Genomic DNA, 15,352 nt, shown 5'->3' with positions numbered 1-15,352 from the left:
CCCCCCTCCCGACCACCACCTTGGGCCAGGCCACCATCACCCTCTGACCATATCACTCCTGGACCCAAGGCCCCCTGAAGCCCTCCCAGCACACTTGGAATGACAGAGAAGGCCTTCCGTTGCTCCCACGCCCCCACTTTCCCCCCCACCTGTCCTCACACCAGAGTTCTCGTTGCTCCTTGAACTGCCAGGGCCTTTGCACCTGCTCTTCCTCTGCTTTGGACGATCCCTCCTGGCCCCAGGCGGTCTGAGGCCTTGCTCCTCAACTTCTTATTCTTTTCTTCAGCTCTCCAAGCCCTTGTAGAACATTCGCTCTGTATTACTTCTCACCACGGGGCATTCTGCTGGGTGTTTGTGTACGTCCGCCTCCCCATGGTGGGATGTAAACTTAGGTCAGCGACTGTGCGATCTGTTCCATCTGTTCGCTCCTGCCGTATTCCCAGGCCCTGGCGTAAAGGACCCGCTCAGTAAGCACGTGACCTATTTATTGAATTACACGGTTAGATGAGAGTGTTGTGCCTGGTGTGGAGTCACCATTCGGATGCAGGTTGTTTTGTCCTCGCTTCCCATTTTGTGAAGATTTTGGAGAGCTTTGTTTTCATGCCCTTTTGCCCTGCCACTGACTAGATGCATAATTTAGACTCCTGAAACGTTCAGAGACCTCTGAAAAACCTATATTTATCGGCATCTGGACCTCAGGAACTCAGCAGCGGTGCTGTGATGTACAGGTTGCTAGCCCTGTGGAGAGCTCTGTAATTAGCTGGAGACGCGGCCAAGCCGCAGACCTGGAGGGACAATGTACACATTTCTGGGTATGCAGAGTGGGCACTCCTGGGTATTAACTGCTTGAAGCTGTAAGGGACATTTCTGGAGCATCTTGCTCCACCTTTGTCCCCATGTGATAGCCTGCTCAGATTACCCTTGGAATTAGAACCAATCCAGGTGCTGAAGGAAACCAGACAGGGTTAATCAAAATCCCCAGTGCTGTTAGGTCTTTTATCTTTTTATACCCTTTGTTCTGCTTTTAGAGACACCAGTAATCTTCACGACACATTGAGTGAGTCATGTTTTTCAGGCTGGTGGAAAGTTTCTCAACTCTGAAGAGTCCAGAAAATCTGGTCCTAGGCCAGTGGAGAAAAGCATAACCCCCTGGCTGATGGGAGCAGCTCTGGCTTCCTCGATGGGACAAGCCTGTTGACGGTTATTCTCAGAGATGCCGTGAGCTCGTGTATGTGTGTGCACACAGGTCCGTGCACGTGCGCACGTGTGTGGGTTGGAAAGGGGCCCGCCGTGAGGACATTTTTGACTTGATTGGTTGCAGGGGAAATCATAATTCAGGGGGCACGAGTGGAGCAGAGAAATCACCCCAAGTCTGTTTCATTTTTCATATGAAGGAAGGGGTGGGGGGGTTAAATGACTTGCCTGAAGTCCTCTGGGAAGTAGCAGAGGCTAGAAGAGGGGGTCTCAAAGCCCAGGCCTCCCGATTCCTAGTCCAGCAAAGCAACTCCATTTCACTGCAACTTGCTATGGCTACGTGCCAGAGACTGCCCCGCCACCCCTCAGGCTTCCTTTTTTTTTGCTTTTTGTTTTCCTAATTAAAAATAAATTTTTTAAAAGATTTTATTATTACTATACCTGATGTGGGGCTTGAACTTACAACCCCAAGATCAAGAGTTGCATGCTCTGCCGACCTAGCCAGCCAGGGGCTCCCCCCGCACGCGTCCTTTGCTTTCTTCCCTCTACTTCACCTGCGGTAGGTCTCCTGGTATCCTTACTTTGGAGATGAGAAAACCGACACTTAGAGACTTGCCAGGGTCACCCAGCTACACAGAGTAGGACTGGGATTTGATGCCTGGTGGCTCAGCGCTGGGGCCTGTGTTCTTTGTGACAGTAGTGTCCCGTGAGGCCCTTTCAGCCGCCTGTGACATAAAAACATGGTGTGTCTATCGGGAGTGGCTCCCCAAGAATACACCGCTCTGGGGCCCACGGGTGGGTGCGTGGCCGTGTCTCCCTGTGATGTCTGTGTCCTGCTGGGGAGTCTGCATAGACCTCGTTCAGAGAAGAGCCGCCACAGCCTCCAGGAGTCTGTGCGCAGAGAGCGTACCCTCTGTCTCTGGTTCTCGCGCCGGTGGCCAGCCCGGTGTCCCACCGTGAACCTCCTGAGCGAACCCACCGGGCGGTCGGACGCGGCAGGCTCTGCCGTCACAGGATGGGCGTCTCCTGCGGTGGCTCAGCGTTCATCAGAGTTGATTACAGGTGGTTGATGTGGACTCGGGTGTGACTCAGACTGGGCTCAAGTCCGGCCCAGCCTCTGTCTATCTCTGAGCCTGAGCCGTTCGCTTGACTCCGCTTCTCAGATTATTCAACGAACGGACATGAGATGCTCGACCTCCTCCGTGCTGGTGCCGTGAGGAGTACGTAGAATAAAGTCGCAGACGTGTCCAGAACAGCGGGTAGCACGTGGCTCAGTGAAGAAGCACCTGTCTCAGGAACGTTGAAGTATCTTCCCCGGGTCCTCCCCCTTCCTCCTCACTCCCAAGTTCCGGAGGAGACTCCAGGGATGGGCAGGATCGCGGTGCCGTGTGGTGGGTTCCGGGCATGTGTGTGTGAAGTGTGTTAGTAAAGACACAGAACCGCACACAGCGTTCAGAGGTCTTGGAAACGCCCCTGAGTGGAAATAGCGTTTGGTGATTTCTTGGCATGAGTGGCGGGCATCAGATAAATGAGCTCAGATATGACATTTCAGTCAGCACTTTGTGCAGCTCGGACACTTGCCGCGTGCAGTTCAGCTGGTGGGAGCAGGAAACGTCCTCACCCAAACGTGGCCCTGGTCACGACAGGTTAGTCCAGTCCTGCAGAGAGGCTCCTGTGCGTCTTGATAGCTGTCTAGGTTTTTACGTAAGCAGTTGACATCGTGATTGGGAGATCCTGGTGACACAGCCTCTCTAGGCTCAGGAGTACTCTTTTGTCCCGCAAGATTGTACTCCAAGGGCAGAGGGGAGTCGGGAGAGCAGGCAAAAAGGCCCAGGCCTGACCCCCCGCCCCCACCGCATCCCAGCTGTGTGGCCAGGCCACATTGTTTCATTCAGTGCCCTGGTGCCCCATCTGTAAAATGGGAACGGTAGGGCCCGTGTGCAGTAGGAGCAGATACTGTGCTCGGTACATTGGTGCTCCCCTTGGGGTAGCTGGTGTTCTAATTCTGGGATTTGGGGAGGGAGAGAAGGACTTGGATGCCTAGTCCAGTAGATAAGAATGGAGCTGGGATTTTTGCAGAATTCGAAGAATGGTTTAAGAATAGGAAATGCCAGGGGAACCTAGCTGCCTCTAGAAGTCATTGTGTGTTCTGAGTCACAGTGTTCGAGCAGCAACTGGGTACCACACGCTGAGGGAGGGGCCCTCTTGGCCCGAGTGGGTGGGAGACTGCACCTGATAACGGTGAGGTCTTTCCAGCCCCCGAAGGGTGAGCAGCGGCTGACAGTCCAGATGAGGAAAGCAATGAACGCTATATGGAGGGCCCCTGCCCCCCTTTGAAAAGTTTTCTGCTTGGGTTGCTTCATGAAACCTGGTAGTGGGGCCATGCAGGGGGCTCATACACTGAGGTGCTCACATGTGAGCTGAATGGATGGCTGATAACGTGTTGGAAGAAGTTGTGCTTCCAACAGAGGGGACTATTCATCAGCAGCCTTAAATACAGTAGGAGGAAGTGAAGTCTTGGAGGTAGAAGCAGATGTGTCTCTGGGGTCTTAGGGAAATAGGAGCCCCAAGGCAGAGGGATGGGATGGGCAGAGGGAGTTAAGACGAGAGAAGCTGGGGCAGGGGTGAGGCCTTACCTGTGTCTGGGCAGGTAGACGGGAGTGGGTGGAGGGAGGGCACTGTGGCCAAGAGGAACTTGGTCTGAGAACAGAGGGCCAAGCTGTGCTCTGTCCTGACCCCGTCTTCCCACCAAAGTACATCAGCCACCTCAGCTTTTGTACAGGGACCGGATGTGATCCGTGTCTTGAACTCAGTACGTTGTTAGCTGAAAAATGGTTCCTTTCTTTTTTTCTTAGTATCCGGTGGAAATCAGGAAGTATGAGTATGACCCAAATTTTGCCATCCGTGGACTTCACTACGATGTGCAGCGGGTAGGTTTCACCCTCACGTTCTTTTACAGTTTGTTGGTGTTTGGGAAGAACGTGTACTCTTGGTGCTTTTCTTTGCTGAACACAGAACGTGATTTTCAGTTATATTCTTTGGGGCTGCAGAACTGAATGATTTAAAAAACATCTTTAGATAAAGTCTTTTTCAGGAGACTATGTGTTGGAAAAAATGAGTGAATGCATTAGCCATTTGGAAGATACTGTTTATTTCTAGAAGGAAGAGCCAGTTGTCATATTGTTTTGCAGATTTTGTAGTCATTTCCTTGGCAGGTTGCATGGTGCTTTAATCAGCAAGCAGGGTCTGTGTCAGATACATACAGGGTACTTCCTTGTCATGTCAGCCTGGTGTTGACACGATTTATAACCCACAGTCCTCATAAACATGCTGTCTGTTCTGCGCTACTCACCTGTGCATGTGTTTATGTTTTTGAAGGCGGTTTTGATGAAGATAGATGCTTTTCATTACATCCAGTTGGGAACCGTCTACAGGTAAGAGTAAGAGGAGGTAAATTAAATTCACCCAAAGTAACCAAATGGTTTTGGGTTTCAAGACCCACTGACCGCTTAGTGATGCAGAGGGTTTCTGTGTGCGTATTTGTGATTTATTCACTCATTCCTTCAGGAACATTGATTGGCACCTACTGTCATGCCAGGTCTGGAGGGTTTGGCTTACGAGGATGCTCCAAGGAGCTGGGAGTGTAGGTTGGAAGCCACATAAATAAACCAGTGACTGCAGTCCATAGTGACGAAGGCGATGATGGATGTGTGCTGAGACTATGAAGGGCACTCTGGGGGACTCTGCGGGAGGAGGGCTCTCCAGAGGTGTCTGTCTGCCAGCTGAGTGAGGGTTCTGGGATACGGGTTTGGGTGGGGAGGGGTGCTGGGGTTAGGCAGCGGGTTCTGGTTCCCACCATGGCAGTTGAGTAGTTTGGATATTAAGACATTCCCCCCTCCTTGCCCCCCATTTATTAGAGTTAATAGAAGTACTTAGTTCAGGCTGAAATCTTTGAAACTGAACATGAAGGATTTTGCCTTTTCTAATTCTTGAATTTGGGGAGGATTTGGGAGTGTCGTTATTGTACCTTAAAAACAGAGGTGTGCATATCTTAGATTCTTCTTTCACAAACTTTTTATTTTTTTATAATTTTTTTTAATGTTCATTTATTTTTGAGACAGAGATCGAGTGAGTGAGAGCGGGGGAGGGGTAGAGAGAGGAGACACAGAATCGGAAGCAGGCTCCAGGCTCCGAGCTGTCAGCACAGAGCCCGACACGGGGTTTGAACTCATGAACTGTGAGATCATGACCTGAGCCAAAGTCGGACGCTTAACCAACTGAGCCACCCAGGCACCCCACAAACTCTTTATGAAAGTTAACATTTTTTTTATCCAAGTTAAATATGTTCACAGAGTCAGTGCTGAAAGTGTTGTGGTGGGCAGCAGTCCTGTGTCCCCCCCCTCGCCCTCCAACCCCTTTACACGCTTGATTTTTTTGTTTGTTTGTTTGCATTTTTCTTCCAGTAATGTGCTTAGTTTTCATATTTCTGTTTCCTAATTTATTAATTCTGGACATCATCTCTGCCACGGGACAGGACTTGGCGTGCACACACACACACGGCTTCTGCAGTCTCGTTTCTAGAGCCTCGTGACGGTCCATGTCTGCCTGTTCCTCCAGTGTTGGTCATTGTTTGCATCGTGACTCTTCAGTCTTATTCCTTCTTAACACCACGTCGTGCACCGTGACTGCTTTCTTCCTTGTACAGCGTGTGCCTTTTCTTAGATTTCATAACAACATCATTCTTTATTTGCTTTGTTTTCCGTAGAGGTGTCCCTGGTTTTTTCTAAATGCCCCATCACAGATATCATCCGTGCGTTTATTTCCCAACAGTTCAAATGTTTTAGATAATCTATCACTTACTTTTTTTTTTTTTTTTTTAATTGACTACCCTTCTCTGATTGCTCATCCTGGAGCTTGCGTTGGCCTCTGTCCCCATTCCCTGGTTCCCGTCCCTTCCTCTCTCTGGTTTACTCCCTCGTTTTGCTGGAGCATATCCTCCAGGAGCTCCCCAGTGCCTCACAGGGCTGAGCCTCTCTGGGGGGGGGCTGTGGCGGTTATTCGGTTCCTCTCGTTGGTGTCCCTTGTGGGCCTCTGTTCTCCACTTGCTGTGTCAGGCACTTGCTTTGTGTCTTCCGGTGAACATACTGAAATGTCTTGTCTGCTGATGTTTTTGCTCTCACTTCCCTTGACTTTTGGAGTAGTTTATTCTTTTATTATCGTTTTAATGGTGTTTCAGAGGGGAGAAGAGATGGCGATGCTGATGAGAATAATAGGACTGGTGATAATACACAGGCACTAGCAAACGTGACGTCTGGCTACGGCACAGACACCGTCACCAGGGCTTTATTTCAGTTAACTCGTTGATCCTCGGAATAACCTTGTGAGGCTTGTACTAGTATTACCACAGAGGTCTTAAGCAACTTGCCCAAGGCCGCACAGAAGTAGGATTCAGACCCAGGGCCTGTGGTCTGGGCTTGTTGTAGGCGTGGCTGGCTCCAGGGGCCAAACTGACCTCTCACAGCTCTTTCCATCTTTTAGCTGTCTCCCTCTGGCTTTGCTCCAGGCAGACCCCTCTGTGTGATGCACCCCGCCCCCCCCCCCCCCCCCCCCCCCCCCCCCACCCTGCCCCAGGTCAACAGGAGAAGGGGACTCTCTCTTGCCAACAGGTACAGCCGGTCTCGGAGTGCGTGAGGCAGTGCACAGGGTGCATGTGTTCCTTTCCTCTGAGTTCTTTCTTGCTGCTCGCCACCTGTTCATGCTGGCCTTCTCCCACAGTACTGTTTTCCTCCCTCGCTGCTTCTTGAAATCTCACCCATCCTTCCTTCAGGGCGGACTTGCGGGGAGGTCTCACCCTGCCCTCTCAGCCTGACCTGGTCTTTCCTTCCTCTTCTTGGACGATGCCGTCCTGTGGCTCCTGATTGTCTTGTTTCTTCTTCTGTAGGCAAGTTGTCCACCATGTCAGGGAGTATGGGGCAGAGCCAGATGCCCACCAAGGCGTCTGGAGAAGGAGTGTCCAGGTTTAGGTCCTGGGACGGTCGCTGTGGCCGCAGTGCCGAGGGGATGTGGTGGGCCGAGGGGGCTCTGGGGTCACACTTCCTGAGCGTGGACCCCAGCCCCACTGCTCACATGTGTGTGGCCTTGAGCAAGTTCTTGGCCATCCCAAAGCCTTGGTATCCTCCTCTGTAAAATTGGCATAATTCCACTGCCTGCCTCAGGGTGACTCGTTGTGTAGACCAGAGCACGCTCAGGGCGGCAGAAGCACGTGGAATGCCCTTCCTTTTCCCTTAAAATAAGGTGAGAATGAGCCCATGGCTGGGCAGAGTGCCCCCTCCTCAGCCTCACTCGTTTCTGAGACCTGCTGTGGGTGCCCGGCTCCCACATCCGTTCGACTTTTGTGTTGTGGGCTGTGGGAGTGGATGCCACGGGGCACAGGAGGAGGCAGACTGGCTGTCCCCACAGTCCCATTTTGTACCCATGATTTAAGTTCTTCATGGGGACCTTGTGAAAGCTGCATTTGCTCTCATCACAGGCACATTTGCTAGCACCTCTGTATACTCTTCTGTCTTCTCAGTTATGCCAGGAGGGAGGCGCTATCATTGTTCCCCATTTTGAAAATGGCAGTGAGACCCAAAGAGGTTAAATTGCTTGTCCAGGTGATAGCCCTACTAATTAAGGAAGCTGGGATTTGAACCCCGGACAGACTGGGTCAGATTTGCACTCCTAACCTATTTCTCGCAGTCACACAGGGCTGTATAAGTAGTTTCCATTTTTTTTTTTTTTTTAAAGTTCGTTTATTTTGAGAGAGGGAGTCAGAGTGAGTGGAAAAGGGGAAGAGAGAGAGGGAGACAGAATCCTAAGCAGGCTCTGCGCGGCCAGCTCAGAGCCCGATGCTGGGCTCGAACCCACGAACCGTGAGATCATGAGCTGAAATCAAGAGTCAGACTCTTTACTGACTGAGCCACCCAGGCGCCCCCCCGCTCCCCATGTAGTTTCTATTTTGATCCTAGCGCTGGTTGAGGTTACATCTAGGTGCAGGCGGTCCCCCAAGCCCCCTCCCTCCCCACCAGCCTGTCATGGAATTCAGCTGGCTGCAGCTGGCTTTCTCCCTGCTTTCGAGCTGACCTTTGGTTACTTGGGCCTTAAAGATGCAGCTTGTGAGGTTCCGTGCCGGTGAGTGTGCCTTAGGGTAGTGCCTAGTTTGGGGGCGGAAGGATGACTCCCCCAGCAGAGTTCTTCCACTTTTTATAGTTTCTTTCTAAGTGTTAGAGCCTTAGGCGTGTGCACGCCTGAGCCCTGATACTTCAGCAGGAGCTCTGCCCCAAGGTCATTGTCCAGACTGATCTGGTGAATGATAAAGTGCAATGTATCAAGTTAACCAAGATCGGGGGCAAAATATTAATGCATCTCCTTGGGTATTTTTGAAAGTTCTATGAGGGTGGAGAACAAAGGGAAAAGGCTGAAATTAGATTCCCATCACAGCTGCATGTCAGCCATCAATTACAGCTTGTATGTGTTGTTGGCCAGGTGATTTTATACGATAAGCAGCCTGTTCATATTAGTAACTAAGACTCTTATTGCATCGTGGACACTCCCACGTGGCACCGCGGAGACTTCCCACCATTCATTCTGTGGTCTCCTCACCACTGGTGTCTGTTTCTCAAGCACCTTCCCGAGAGACGCGGCTGGGGAACAGACATTTTTCTTCACGACACGCTGGAGCAGGCGGTGCCAGGTGGGGAAACAGGAGAACGTGAAATCCCCAGTGACGGCACCTGCTCCCAGCGCCGGTGGCCGAGGCAGGGTGAAACCCAGGTCACTCGGACTCCAAAAGTCACCCTTCCCTTTGTGGAGGGGCTGGATTGGTTCACAGATTCTGCTGCGGCTCCTGGAGCCAGGCAGATGGTAGATGTCACCCTGGCTTTTTGTAGATGAGGAAACTGGCCTTTGCTGTCACATAGCACCTGGGGTCATCCCTCTCGGAGGTGGCATCTGGGCTTCCTGCCTTGTGTCGTGGGGTTTTTAGTCCGCCCGAGCCTCATGCATGGCTTTTCCCTCCTCAGCACTGACCTTAGGTTAGAGCATCAGAGGTCAGGAGGATGATACAGACAAAGCTAGCCTGTCTCTCCCTAATGTAGTAAAAACATAAAAATGGAAACAAAGACCCACCCCAAGGCAAAGGAAGGCCTTGTGCTTTGTTGAGAGAGGCAGCACGACGTAGAGGTTGAGGAGCTTGGGCCTGAGAGCCAGGAAGCCTGGGGTCTGGTTCTGTCTTACTTCGGTGACCTTGGCTAAGATATATGACCTATCGGGGCCTCAGTTGCCTCTGCTGGGAAATGGGAGGATGATAGTGCTCCCCTCCTAGGATTGCTGAGAAGTAAGTGAATGAGTGTGTGGAATTCACATCTGGCGTCTAGGACGTATTATTTTTCTGTCCTTATTCCAACGGCCTGCTGTTAGTAATGGTAGCAGCTTCTCGCCTGTGATTTGTAGCGCTTACTGGTGGCACATCTCACCTCCTCGTGACCGCGGTGTCTGGCACCTCAGCTGAAAATCCCAGCAGTTGCCAGAGGTCTGAGAATCACTGTTCTTGCTGGGTGAGTCTAACTGCACTGCCTGTGATTTTTCCAGAGGCCTCAGCGTTGTCCCCGATGAAGAAGTCATTGAAATGTACGAGGGGTCCCACGTGCCTTTGGAACAGATGAGTGACTTTTATGGAAAGGTAATGAGAGATTATTCATTTAAGGCAGCCTATCTGTTTCCTTCTCGAAACACGGCCTGGTAGATTTGGGGTCTCTGTGTGCTCCTGCGGAACTGATAAGGGCATTTGGGACGTTTTGAGAGACCCTGGGTTTGAGGGAGGCTCGTATGTTGGTGTTTCTCTTAGCCCTTTCCTCCCTACCTGCTAGAGGCTCTCTACACTTTCCGTGCACCCGCCCCTGTCTGTCACCCTCCCTCCCAGTGTGTCCCCACTTTCTGATGAAATCCGTGTACTAGAGGTCACCTGCCCTGAGATCCAAGATAACAGGTCACCCTGTGCTGCAGGGAAGCCTCTGCTTCTCTGACTTCTGTCTCTGAGCTTTTGCTCCAGTCTTGTTAGGTGGGCTTTTGTTTGCATTGTCAAAATGCACTGGAAGATGCCTGGTCAGCTGGTAAACTTAGGGCTACAAATCGCAGGCACTCAGAGAAAGGCTCTTTTTCAGGCTCACATATGGCTGCCCGGAGGTGCTCACATTCAGGAGAGTTACGTGGCTTTTAATGCCGTTCCCCGGGCCATAATCGACTTGCTGGCTTTCCTCTGGGTTTGCTGGGGTAGAGTGAGCTGGAAGTTAGAGTTATCACAGGAGCGTGACATTGGTTAGACTTTTGGGGGGAAATCAGGGCATTTCCTTGGATTTCCCAGTTACGCTTAGAGTAGGATGTCAGCTGTGCTGGGAATGAGAAGAAAAAGGTGAAGGCTTCTGCTTTGTTATTGTTAGAATTACCCTTTTCTTGGGGAGAGGGATCCAGATGTTGATGACCTCCCTCAGGTAAGTCTCCGCTTCTGAAGTTCTCCTCCCTGCCTGCAGAGTTCTCACGGAAACACCATGAAGCAGTTCATGGACATCTTCTCCCTGCCGGAGATGTCGCTCCTGTCCTGTGTCAACGAGTACTTTCTCAAGAACAACATTGACTATGAGCCTGTCCATCTGTACAAAGACGTCAAGGTGAGAGGCGGTGATGCCACGACTCTCCACGCATTTTAGCAAAGGGACAGAATCATTAGCCTCCTTTGGCTAGGTGTTTGAAACAGTCCTTCGTCTGGGATCTCTTTTATTTACGGTTTTACCTTGAAAATTGTTAAGAAAGATGTTACACCAGAACACTTGGAAATCAGTCTAATTTCGTGTTAAAAGAAGAGGGTACTCATACTGTTATCTGGATTTCTAATTCTTTCCGACCAAAAGCCAGGGCCCATGCATCTGGTCAGAGGGGCTGGTGGTGGCTGAGGTCCAGCCGGCCCACCTCACCCCTGTGACCCAGCTCACCCCTGCGCCTGCCTGTGGAGAGGGTGACGTCACACTAAGGCTGCAGCCCTCTTGTCCCCAGAGGTTCCATGGAGGCCTTCCCAGGCCCTGTAAAAGCTGTGCAGAAACCCAGTGGGGGAGGTTTATAGACAGCTATGAAACTTACACACATACAAATGCACATCATTTATGTAACTTCACATTTATATATTTTCATTTATATTCACAAACGTGTGTTTATATGTATTCTTTAAGCTGTCTGAACTTTGTTCAGTACTTAAAAACATGTTCATGTATTACTTAATAATACTTATTTCAAATATATATAGTAAATATATGCATATATATTCATATATGTAGTATATATTGTGTATTACATTTTTTTTCATGTTTATCTGAGAGAGGGAGATGGAGCAGGGGAGGGGCAGAGAGAGAGGGAGAGAGAAAATCCCAAGCAGCACAGAGCCCGATGCAGGGCTGGATCTCATGAACAGTGAGATCATGACCTGAGCCAAAGTCTGGAGTTGGATTCTTAATTGAGCTACCCAGGTGCCCCTAAGTACTTATAGTTAAAAGATCTATACTTATGTACTATAATGCTTTTATGCCTACATGCTTATGACTGATTTTAAATTTTGGCCATCTAAAATCACGGGTTTTAGGAAGATGAAGGATGAAGTCTAGCTTCTCAATGTTAGTCTGGTATTATTTGAACTAATGTTAAATATTTAGTTTCTGTTCTCCTTTTGGTGCCCTGAAATACTTTAAGAATCACTTGTGAAAAAAAAGACGAAGAAGAATCACTTTCAGTTATATAACCCTTTGCAGGCATGAGGAGAGATGTTTATGCACCAACAGCGAACACTTACATATATTCCAGGCACTGTTTTTCTGAGTGCTTTATGCATATTAAGTAATTAAATCCTCACAATAATGCCTGGAGGTAGGTACTATTTTTACCCTCATTCTACAGTTAAATTGAGGCACAGAGAGGTTGAGTAACTTGCCCAAAGTCATGCAGCTCGTAAGTCAGGCCAGGTAAGTTTGGCTCCGGCTTGCTCTTAACCCCTGCCTTCTGTTGATGTGAAGTTGAACAAGCCTGTGCTAGAAGGTGATCGGGGTTGAGTTTATAGTCCAGAGGTGCTCACTCTTGACAGAAGTCTACCGGTTTTCTAAGGCTTATGGCCCCGTTTTGCCTGCAGCCCAGTCACCGGCCACACCCTCCAGTAAGTGTCCATGTGCCTCCAGGCGTGCCGCCTAGGTAGCAGACCTGCTTAGTGCCCCCTGAGAGGAGGGCTGTGCTCTGATAGCTGCAGGCCATCAGGCTGCCACACCCGGGGGCGCGTGGGGGCGGTGAGCGGCCTCCTCTTGATGGTGTTTACTGGCTGGGTTGCCATCTCCCTGACGATCCCCCGCCTCACTGAACTGAAGGTCCTGCCATTGGTCTCGACCTCTTTCTCTAGATGATAGAACCTGCCCTTGGGGTCCAGGGAGGGGTGCAGAGACGAAACAGCAAGGATTCCCTTTCCGCAGATGCCCTGGGACCGTTTCTGCGTGATCCTGCATAGACGTTGCCATGTATCACGTGGGCTTTGTTCAGAGTTGTTCGCACAAGTTACCTCCTCCCAGGGGCCCTTTTGAAAACTGCATTGGAACCTGCCACTGTCGCCATGGAAACCTAAGTTTCCCCCGAGGGGCCGCCTGTGCCAGATGGACCAGAATTTCGATTTCATTTGGTGCTTGCATCACCAGGCTTCTAAAGGCGGACATCGTCCCGAATGCTGTCTCGCTTGTCCTGTTACTCAGGCGACCTCACTTATGGTTTCACTCACTAAAAACCTCTCTTTGGACAGGATTCAATTCGAGACGTGCACATCAAAGGAATCATGTACCGAGCAATCGAAGCAGATATCGGTATGTAGCCTCATGGTGAAGACAGCCTTCCCCCCGCCAGGCCACGGCGCAGGCATTTTGCCTTCATTGCCGGGGCCGAGCAGGGGCCGTAGGGCCCTTCCGAGCGCAGCGTGCGGACCTGGCTTCCTCGCGGTTCAGATGTCTCTCTCCCCTTTGTCTCAGAACTTGGCGTAACAGTGACTCAAAAACAGGGGAGCGGGCGGCTGTAGGCACTTCGTGTTTTCACTCAGACCCAGGCAGGAGGCAGGGGCTTGGTCCCCGATGGACCCGGTACTGGTGGGGCCACCCTGCCTTAAGACTTTTCTGCCCCCGGTGCCCTGGACAGTGCCGGGCCCCTGGGCCCCTTTTGGTAACCACCTGCAACCTGACGGACTTCACGCTGAGTCCGTGTGTACTTTTCTCTTGCTTGCAGAAAAGTACATCTGCTACGCCGAGCAGACCCGCGCAGTGCTGGCCAAACTGGCTGATCATGGCAAGAAGATGTTTCTCATCACCAACAGCCCCAGTAGTTTTGTGTAAGTTGTTGTGGGTGACCTTGCTGGCTCCAGCTCACGCCCTGTATTCCCACTTATCTGAACAGTTGGAAATTGGAAAGAAAAAGTTGCAAAAGTGGTTAATCCCTCTCTTGTGAGACTCACCTGGCTGACGTGTCGTTCCAGGGACAAAGGGATGAGGTATATTGTCGGAAAAGACTGGAGGGACCTGTTTGATGTGGTCATCGTTCAGGCTGAGAAGCCAAACTTCTTTAACGATAAGCGGAGGTGAGTGTCTTTCCGGGAGAGCTAGATTTTAGTCCTTTGCTGCCGTGAATACTTACGTAGTGCGACTTGGTAAAATCTAGTTGGAAAATCAGAAGCATCTGACATTATAGCTTTTGATTTTTAACCCTTCTAGCCAGTAATTGCATGGAGGGTGAGATTAGTGCATAGCCGACAGCTTGAGACTGTTCTCACTTCAACCTGAGTCCAATGAGTCAGGCTTTAAGAAAACTACTGAGGGGCACCTGGGTGGCTCAGTTGGTTAAGTGTCCGACTTCAGCTCAGGTCATGATCTCCCAGTTTGTGAGTTCAAGCCCTGCATCGGGATCTGTGCTGACAGCTCAGAGCCTGGAGCCTGCCTCAGATTCTGTGTCTCCCTCTCGCTCTATGCCCCTCTCCTGCCTGCGCTCTCTCTGTCTCTCTCAAAAATAAAATAAAAACATAAAAGAGAAAATTAAAAAAAAACAACAACTACTGACAGCAGTGAAAAGCCATACGTAGTGTTAACATCGTAAGTTAGACTTCTTGATGCAGGTACATTGTGAAGCATAACAAGACAGCAGCCACAGCAAAACTGCCTGGTGGGTATTTTTCTCCGTACAGCTCTAAGTGGTGCATTTAAAATTCCAGTTGGATTCTGCAGAACTCTGCAGAAGTTCTGTGTCAAGTGGAGTACCTCTCTACCAAGACTTATGTGGTGTGTTCCTGTCATGGGAAACAGAGGGGCGGGAAGTCGTGGGTTCTGACAGTGACTCCGGTGTGCTCTTGGCATTAATAGGTGCGGATCAGGGCTCCTGAAATGCCTTTAATGTGTGGAACCGACCTCTTCACCAAGAGTCGTCCCCCCGGATATCAATAGTGTTGACAGTTACTGCACTGGGGTTATAAGAATAATCTGCACTTTGTATAAAGAAGCACTTTAACCCACATTTTTCTGTTCCGCGATTGGTAACCAGGCAGTCTTTCCCTCTCTGCCAGGTGATTTGACGTATCATAATGCAGTGCTCCATAGTTCATGTTGAATAGATTAAATTTCTCTTGGGACACTAAATTCCCATTTTCCAAGTGTCATAGTGATTCCTGAAGGAAGAGGCAGACCCAAGAGCCATGTGCAGAGACTGAGAATTCAAGGGAATGAAGGAAAAACTTAAGAGTGTTGATCAAAAACAGCTATACGTTGGCTGGCTGCTTTCTCACTGAGAAAACGCTCTCCCGAACTTTCTTATTAGATCCCAGGGTGTGATCAGGACAAGGGCCTCATCTCCCCCTTCACCAAGGACACCCTCTCCTTGTTACACTTATACACAGTGGCAGAGTGCTGTCTTAGACTATTTCCTGGGGGGGGGGGGGGGGGGGGGCAGCACAGCTCTCCCTGCCCACCCCCCCACACCCATTTATTTTGCCTTTGTTCTGCACGTCTGCAACACCTCTGTTCCTCCCATTTTATTTATAATGATGGTCAGAGACAACCTGAAGGAACAT

General features: G+C 50.4%; 1 protein-coding gene across 1 annotated transcript in view; it reads left to right on the top strand.

The window, feature by feature from the left end:
* Positions 1–15,352, top strand: part of NT5DC3 (5'-nucleotidase domain containing 3) — a 55,883-nt gene that overhangs the window by 27,210 nt on the left and 13,321 nt on the right. The window contains exons 3-9 of the mRNA XM_049626198.1: positions 4,050–4,124; positions 4,573–4,628; positions 9,823–9,913; positions 10,761–10,898; positions 13,052–13,112; positions 13,525–13,627; positions 13,772–13,873. Of these exons, the coding sequence (XP_049482155.1) occupies positions 4,050–4,124; positions 4,573–4,628; positions 9,823–9,913; positions 10,761–10,898; positions 13,052–13,112; positions 13,525–13,627; positions 13,772–13,873 (626 nt within the window). The remainder of the gene's footprint in view (positions 1–4,049; positions 4,125–4,572; positions 4,629–9,822; positions 9,914–10,760; positions 10,899–13,051; positions 13,113–13,524; positions 13,628–13,771; positions 13,874–15,352) is intronic.

The sequence above is a fragment of the Panthera uncia genome, chromosome B4, assembly GCF_023721935.1.
Source record: "Panthera uncia isolate 11264 chromosome B4, Puncia_PCG_1.0, whole genome shotgun sequence".
In the NCBI taxonomy this organism is placed as follows: domain Eukaryota; kingdom Metazoa; phylum Chordata; class Mammalia; order Carnivora; family Felidae; genus Panthera; species Panthera uncia.
This window is presented reverse-complemented; position numbering and strand designations above follow the sequence as displayed.